Source organism: Ascaphus truei, chromosome 16 (assembly GCF_040206685.1).
Source record: "Ascaphus truei isolate aAscTru1 chromosome 16, aAscTru1.hap1, whole genome shotgun sequence".
NCBI lineage: Eukaryota > Metazoa > Chordata > Amphibia > Anura > Ascaphidae > Ascaphus > Ascaphus truei.
Window position 1 is genome coordinate 42591864 of NC_134498.1, and position 8652 is coordinate 42600515.

General features: G+C 45.1%; 1 protein-coding gene across 2 annotated transcripts in view; it reads left to right on the top strand.

The window, feature by feature from the left end:
* PASD1 (PAS domain containing repressor 1) overlaps positions 1 to 4577 on the top strand; it is an 80737-nt gene extending 76160 nt beyond the window's left edge. For both annotated transcript variants that reach the window (XM_075573311.1, XM_075573313.1), the window contains 3 exons: positions 408 to 700; positions 2051 to 2258; positions 3657 to 4577. In XM_075573311.1, the coding sequence (XP_075429426.1) occupies positions 408 to 700; positions 2051 to 2258; positions 3657 to 3812 (657 nt within the window). In that variant the 3' untranslated portion in view covers positions 3813 to 4577. The remainder of the gene's footprint in view (positions 1 to 407; positions 701 to 2050; positions 2259 to 3656) is intronic.
* The last annotated feature ends 4075 nt before the right edge of the window (positions 4578 to 8652 follow it).

The following is an 8652-nucleotide window of genomic DNA, read 5'->3' on the forward strand; positions in this document are numbered from 1 at the left end:
TCACAGCCAATATAGGCGATAATATGATGCACAGGGAGAGATAATAGCACCAGGCATAAAATATAGTTCCAAAAGGGAAATGCTATTTTACATGTATTTATTGGCTTGACCAACATGACAACAAATCCAACAGTTTAATAACAAGCAGATGGAAGCCAGGGCTACATTACTGAGGTTACGTTCTCATGTTTATAAACCAAAACCCTACTTATAAAAAGTAGCATTGATGAAATAGTGTGTGTTATCTGTGGTCATTGCATGGACATTGTAACACAGGGTGTTTCTGTTTCATTTTCTGCAGTTTAAGGTACACAACATGTCACACTTTCTTTTCCTCACGCAATACATACATTTGGTGGAGTTGACACATTATAAGACTCTGTCACATGTTACTTTGCATAAAACAGAATCATCAGCAGCAGCTCCAGCAGCTCCAGCAGCAATTGCAGCAGCAACAGCTACAGCAGCAGCAGCAGCAGCTACATCATCAGAATCAGCAGCGGCATCAGCGGCAAATGAGAGGAAATCAAGCACAGCAAACTCCTCTGTCTGCCCAGTCCCACAGCAGTACTGCAATGCCTCTATATAGCAACACCATGATGTTCTCCCAAACTCAGCCCACTACTGGTTCCTCACGGATGCCTCCTGAGATTGGTGACCGCCAACAGTCTTCTGATTACAGCCAAGACAGGCACTTAAGGTAGTAAAAGAGTTCCTGGTGGCCATATTGAGACCAAATAATGTTTCTCTGTAATGTAGGACAGCTTTTATTTGAGCATGCACACTGTCCTATGGTTACAAATCTGACACGTGTGAAAAAATCTTCCATGCTCCTCGTGTTGAATTGTTGGTTTAACGCAGGGCATGGTATGGCACAAAATAGAATCGCATACTGTGTACAAAAAAATGGCTACGTTCCTGGGCCCTTCGTCAGGTTGGTCCATTTGACAGTTTGCATGTTTATACTCGCCAGTGATGAAGGTTTGGGACCCGCGCCCCAGGAGACTACAAGCTTTATGGAATGACGAAGTGCAGAAAGTGTTTGACAGGGTGCAAGTTCAAACCATTTTGTAGCCTTCGGTGTTTTCAGATGATGGTCCATAGTCACTAAGCAGTCTTCTGCCCTGGGAGACCTTCCTGCACCGGGACACCTCTTACAGCCTGGTGACACGAGTGGGCTTTAACGTGTCTTCCAGCGTGGTACGGCAGAAGACTGCTTACTAAATATGCCCTGTATTGGTGCTATCTCTGTCTAGTGCTGTTCTATCTGTGTGTTTACCCATGTAAGCTTGTTCTTACTTTGTACTGTTACTTTGACAAGATTAGTTGAGATCTTGGCTCCTCATCATCAGATCTGTTTAATCTGATAATGTGTAGCTAAGTGTACATGGTTTAAGGCAGGGGTAGGAAAACTTTTTAGTTTTGACTGCGCCCCCCTGTCTGCGACCTCCCACCATCCCACTCCCCCCCATCCCACTCCCCCTTACCTTTTCTCCGATGTCACAACGTCATGTGATGAGGGTTGGGGTTCCTTACAATGCATCTGATCTCAGACGCGCTATTAGAGAGGGTTGGGGTTCCTTACAATGCATCTGATCTCAGACGCGCTATTAGAGAGGGTTGGGGTTCCTTACAATGCATCTGATCTCAGATGCGCTATTAGAGAGCGTTGGGGTTCCTTATAATGCATCTGATCTCAGACGCGCTATTAGAGAAAGTTGGGGTTCCTTACAGTGCATCTGATCTCAGACGCGCTATTAGAGAGGTTTGGGGTTCCTCCAGAATTTCATTTATGGTTCCTTAACAAAAAAAGGTTGGAAACCACTATAAAATAATAATTCTAGCAAAAACATAAAGCTGATTTGTGGATAAGTAAAACTTTTCTTTATTGCCCCAAAACTCCCACACAACATCATCCATGGGAAATATCCCATCCCAAAAAACAAAACCATTATAAGACGATCTCACTCGGCCTTCACCTCCAAGCATTCATTGATGTTTTAATAATGGTCCTTGTTACCAATGCGTCTTTCATTTCTCTTCTTTACAGATTTGTCCAAGAGCGACCAATGCGGCCAGCCTCATTACAGATCCAACCAATCGCATGCAGCACAGTGATAGCTGCTCCGCCTACCATGGTTTTTAGTCCTCCTGTAATGATCCCTCATCCCAGCTTCACCCCGCACCAGGCACTTTCCACGGTTCATCTCCAGCAATGTCAGCAGCAACAAGTCCAGCCACAGCAGCTGTATCTTCAGGTAACGCTCGGAGGAACACATTTTTCCAACTGTCTGAGGTGACCATGGTGAAGATCATTTATTTGACGCATACAGGGTCATAACCTTAACCCTGGGGTCCCCAACGTTTGAGAGTTCGGGAGAGAGTGGTGGGCACCAACCAATGAACACACACGCTCACCTGCACGCTCACACAATACAAACTTACCTTGCGGGGGATTCCCCCAGAGCAGAGTCGTACCCTCCAGCAGATGCAGAAGAGGCTCTTCACATTTTGTTACGTGCTGCCCTCTAGTGGTTTATGTTGGAATATGGAATCTCTGGATTGAGATTAATTTATCTCCCCCCCCCCTCCTTATCAAAAAAAAAAGAGCAGAGATCTAAATCAGAGATGTAAAACATGGCAGATTCTACGAGTCTCGGCTTATCTTGTAAATGCCTTACCTAGAACATAGCTCCTTACAATGTCAGTCGCGGGGACCCACAGAAGGCTTTGGCGGACCCCTGCCTTAACCCCTCGACTCTCAGAAGAATTTGCACCGCTGAGCTCATGTTCCCTCTGGCTGCAAAACTAATTAAGCAGGTTACATGTCAAGTTTATTATAAAACCCAACTATTAGCAATCGACTATCCCAACACTAATTTAGAGAAAAATTCTATGTAGATTTGTCTAGAAATTGTGCATGATTGCACAGTACTTTGGTACCTAGATGCAAAGACACATGTTCCAAACATCTTTTGTTGACTCCTCCTGCTCAGAGGAAGCAAACTCCTGTCCTCAAGGGCCACCAACAGGTCATGTTTTAAGGATATCCCTGCTTCAGCACTGGTGGCTGTCAACGCTGAAGCAGGGATATCCTTGGAACCTGACCTGTTGGTGGCCCTTGAGGACAGGAGATGACCTCCCCTGCTCTAGCTTGACGTGGATTTTGGGTTTGATACCTGGCTTTCCAAGGCCTAGATCTGCAAAGCACCATTCAGAGAAGCAACGTCAGGTTAAACCTTACTGCGTATCTGCTACGCCGATACTGTCACATTAAGGCCAGTTTTCTCCCGTAAAGAACATTGCAATAACTGTAACACTCATTAGGGATAATGAGATGCAAAGACCGTGTCTTAACCCAGGGGTGTGCAAACTGGGGGGTGCGAGATTTTCTGGAGGGGGGAGGGGGGGAAAGGGCAGCGTTCCTCCCAAAACCAATGGAAGCTTTCAACGTATAAGAACCAGCCTTCAACATGTAAATGCTGTTTAGGTGCCACCAATGTTAACACATTTTTCTTTCTTTCTGCCCAAGCTGTAGAATAGGATGGAGAATTGAACAGAGAGGCATGTTAACACGTTAATGCAACATGTTTTTAGGAGCTGGAATGACACATTTGCTGTTTGGGTTTCTCATACCTCATCTCGTGTATTTGCAGATGCCGGCACCTGAGTCAATGCAGGGAGGACAGTCTCAGCGCATGTTCCAGCAGCCTCATATCCCACAGCCAAACTCCTTGGGCTATTTTCTACACCCTCAGCAACAGAACCCGTCGGGGAACGCGCCTGACCTGCCGGAGATGCAACTGCCGTGATGGATCGGGCCGGAGAGAATGTTAGACTTTAGACACAGCAGGTGTGTTATGGAATGACAAAGGGATGGACTTCCCGGAGGGCACCGCCTAGAGAGAGCGTGCCCAGCCCGTGGGACTAAACCGGGAGGTGAAAAGGGAACATTGAGAAGACAAAGCGTCCAACGAGGAGGACTGCAGCTGCATCTTGTCTGTTACAATTCAATGAAGCAGAGCGCGACCAAAAAACCACCACTTCACCATACGATACATTCCCAACGGCCTTTAAGTAGGTCAGAAGACGTAAATAATACGTAAAAGGGGGGGTTGTGTGATAATTCCCCGATCGGCACTATTGCAGTTTAACGAGTAGCCACCTTACTGTGTATAATAGTGTTAACAAACACATACACAAAGTGTACGTCACAAGTTTATTGGGCTTTACTGCCAAAGCTCATCCAATTAGTGACTAAAGACTATGTAATTAATATGCACTTACTGCCAGAGGTACCGCGGCATTGCAGATGCCGTCGCGGTTTTTGAGGCGGCCGCTACCCGTGAAAGCGCACTGCAGACCTATCTGGCGATGAAGGGTTAAACGACCCACATTAACGAAACCTCTAAATCACTACGGTTCTGTAACCTGGAGCGGAAAACAAAAAGTCTACACGGAAATATTACAAGTTCTGCATTAACCTTTAAAAAAAAACAAAAAAACGGAAATACATTTGCCAGCGCCAAAACGCCGTTTAACTTGTTGCTGGCGCAGCGAGGAGTTTTATGCCAAAATATAGCAAGGAATAGTGTTAAATCCCTTCTTTGTCAGAGGCTGCATGCGTTGCAGAAACCTCTGGCAGTGAAGGTGTTAACGCGCGTGCACCTGTCCATTCTGATTTTAATTCTTTACGTTATTATTTTTAACTAAATGATGATTTCAGCAAATGGGCCGATTTGTTTTTAGATGGAAGTGGCAGGTCAGGGGCGGGGACAACGCCAGTCCTCAAGGGGCCACCAACAGGTCAGGTTAAGGATATCCCTGCTTCAGCACAGGTGGCCCAATCAGTGGCTCAGTAAAAGACAGCACAGGTGGCCCAATCAGTGGCTCAGTAAAAGACAGCACATGTGGCACAATCAGTGGCTCAGTAAAAGACAGCACAGGTGGCACAATCAATGGCCCACTGATTGAGCCACCTGTGCTGAAGTTCCACCTGAAGCAGGGATATCCTGAAAACCTGACCTGTTGGTGGCCCTTGAGGCCTGGAGTTGGCCGCCCCTGCTGCAGACAATGTTATGTGCCACTGGGGAGATATTACTGGAGTCTGTCGCGTGGCAGATGCAGCTGCACATCTGGACAGGCATCCCTAACCTGGCCAGTTTAGCATCTCTCCCCAGCCACGGAAACCGGCAGCTGAGATGGTGCGGCCGGAGGTGATTAACACCGAGAGGTGGCAGCATGGGGTCATTCATTCGTAGCGTCTAAACTTGATCGTTGTATTTATGAAGCATTTATCCATCAAGTAAATGCCCCTGTGTTTCTAAACAAAGGAAGTGGCTCCTTCATTATCGGTGCCAGGGAGTAACGGGCTGCGTGGGACATTTGGTCGTGGTCGTTTTTGCCGTGACCGAGTAGCCACCGGCGTTTAGCCGCCACTCACCACACTGCGGTGACATATCGCTGCCGGCTGTTTCGCCACCAAGGTAAACCCCGAACCTTACCGGTACCCTAAAACCCCCGGCGCGGAGAAGGGTCCCTCGGCGGCCAAACGCCTGCGGCAAGATGGCCTAACCAAATGTCGAATTCCGGTAATGGAGGGGTAGCTTTGGGAGACAAGAAGACAGATACAATGATAGTTTGTAGCGGTGATTCCCGTCCGACGCAGTGCGCAGTGAAGTTGGACGAATGTTCACATTTGCGACATTCTTTTTGCGGTTGACGCTTAGACTTAGCGGTTTCGCCACAAGTTTCGCGACCGTTCACATTGCACAGGGAGGCCCGAAACACAGACTTGGGGGTGCAACGTTGTTACCAGACTACCGTGAAAGTTTGCGCCTTTTTTCCCCGAATCTCGCCCAAATGGCCCAATGTAAAAGGGAACATATACTGCTTTCGTGCCGCTAAGCGCAGGTGTCGCCCCTCGATGCCGAGTTCACTGCCATTTAAGTTAAAGACCGTAACCAGTGGATCTGGCGATTCCGCGCTTTGGCGTTTAGTGAATCCCGCCCCATTGACTTTTAATACGTGGAACATTTTTGGCGAAGTTTGCTGTTTTCGGGAAATTTCGCACAAAGCAATACTGTGACATTTCACCAAACTAAACTCCAGTTCTCAAGACCTCCCCCCCCCCCCAAACAGGTCAGGTTTTCAGGATAACCCTGCTTCATCACAGATGGCTCAATCAGTCCCTGCTTCAGTGCAGGTGGCTCAATCAGTGGCTCAGTTTCTGACTGAGCCACCTGTGCTGAAGCAGGGATATCCTTAAAACCTGATCAGTTAGCGGCTCTTGAGGACTGGAGTTGAACACCCCTGCTCAGAGTGCAGATGCAAAAAAATGCATTGATCTGTACACTTATGCATTACAGAGCAATACCAGTTCATTGAAAAGGGCTACTGTATATGAACAATAAGATACGCTCTTGTTAAGTTAAAAAATAACTAGCTAATTATAAAGGTTTTAAATTTTTCTGCTCTGAAAGACAATTTAGCCATAAAATCCTTTGCACAATTCATTTTCCACTCGCTGCACACAATACAAGAGACTTGCACACGTACATAATTAGAGGAAAGTCTCAGACCAAACTGCCTTTGGAAAATGTGAGTACTTTTAAAATGAAAACAAAGTTACATTGGAGAACTATGAGAATATTTGCCTTTTAACATTGTAAGTTATTAATCTAAACTTGCACATTTGATTAGATCAGGGGGGCTCAACTCCACTCCTCAAGACCCCCCCAACAGGTCTGGTTTAAAGGATATCCCAACTTCAGTACAGGTGGTCCAATCAGTTCCTGCTTCAGCACGGGTGGCTCAATCTTCGACTTAGCCACTGATTTAGCCACTTGTGCTGAAGCAGGGATATCCTGAAAACCTGACCTGTTTGGAGGGGGGCGGGGGGAGGGGGGGGTGTGTCTTGAGGACTGGAGTTCAGCACCCCTGGATTAAATTATTGTAAATTGTAATGTTGTAATTCATTGTTAAGGAGAAATACAGGGGAAAAAATAGAGATCCGGACAGAACAATTTAGGAAGAAACCTAGACAGCCATATGTTTGCTGTAGGTTTGATTCTGTTTATGTAGGAAAACAATTCCACTAATATGTCGTTTCCAAAATGTGGTTTTTTTTTTGTTTGTTTTTTAATAAACGAACAGGAATTGCAACATTAAGTGCAGAAATCCAATATCCGCCTGTGTTGTAGATTTGTTGCTGGTTATAGAATACATTCTGTTGGACCAGCATAAGTAGCATTTATAGGTTTAATTATATATAAGCTTGTGAAACTTCACAAATCTCTTCTACAGGTATACAGTAGTTAATGCAATAAATAAGAAGATATGTTAGGTCTTTTAAGCTTGTGCTCACTACCGCCCATGTTTAGTAAGCAGTGCTATTGCATATAACACCTTCCATGAGCCCTTACAGACCATTCACTTGAATTCAAGGCACCAGCGATATCTAAGCATGATCCGCTGTATTGCACATTAGTCTTCGATATCTGCCATTTAAGTTAATGGCACATATTGCCAGTTTGAGCGCAACACAGAGGATCGCGATTTGATGTCTCCGGGACAAGGCGCCTTATGGAATAGCACCGCTAAGTAAACATAGGCCGCCAGCTTTAAAAATGTCATTCAGGTTCCTTGTAATACAGATGGCAACTAATCTAGACCTATTTAATGAGTGAATTGTGTAGCAAAGGTACATACAACACTGCGTGTAATATGTTAATATATACCTGAAACAGTGTCAACGAAAATGCAATGTACTCTCAATTTTCAAAAAGAAAAATCCAAAATCGCTGTTGCCGAATTATGGCAGCCAAAGTTTGAGACCAAATATGGAGCATACAAAGGGATCTTATATTTCGAAAATTAGGAATAGTGATTTTAGTGGAAAAAGATCATTTGCTTTGCAAAAGATCAAACATTTCCTAAGCATTTTAAACCCCATCCCTTTGCTGTAGAGAAATGGATTGCTCCGTCTTCGAATGAGCCACTGATTGAGCCACCTGTGCTGAAGCAGGGATATCATTAAAACCTGACCTGTTGGTGGCCCTTGCGGGCTGGTGTTGCCCACCCCTGGCATTGCGCCAACACCGTTGCAAATTGGGTCATTTTAACACTGACTGCGTCCTGGCGCTTTGCTACATTGTTTGTTCCACTTGCACCATAAGCATTCTGGGGGACTGGTCAGTGCAATATTATAACGAGATGGATCAAAGGTTTCCCCTATACCTGGCATAGTTGTCCTCTCTCTTCACGCTTATTAAATCGGGCAGGTCTCAGTTGGCGTTGACCTCTGTGCCTGAGATTTGTAGTCAATTGAAGAAAACTAGAAAGATTTATACAAATATTTGCTCTGTGGTTTGGAACAAACTGCACCTTTTGGATACATTTCCCCCTTCGAGCGTTGACAATCGTAACAAATACAAAAAAAAAACGGAATTGTTTTCAGGTTGATTTTTTGATTGTTTCACTCTTGTGCAATGTTGTGTTGTCTTATGTTTGAATTGTATCATTTTGAATGATATGTTTAGGCTATTAGTCTGAAGCTGCCATTTGGTGGGGTCAAAATGAAGGGGTATTTTTAATATCCCAACAAGATTTAGGACTAGAATCAGTATTTATAATTCTCTAGAATAGATCTCA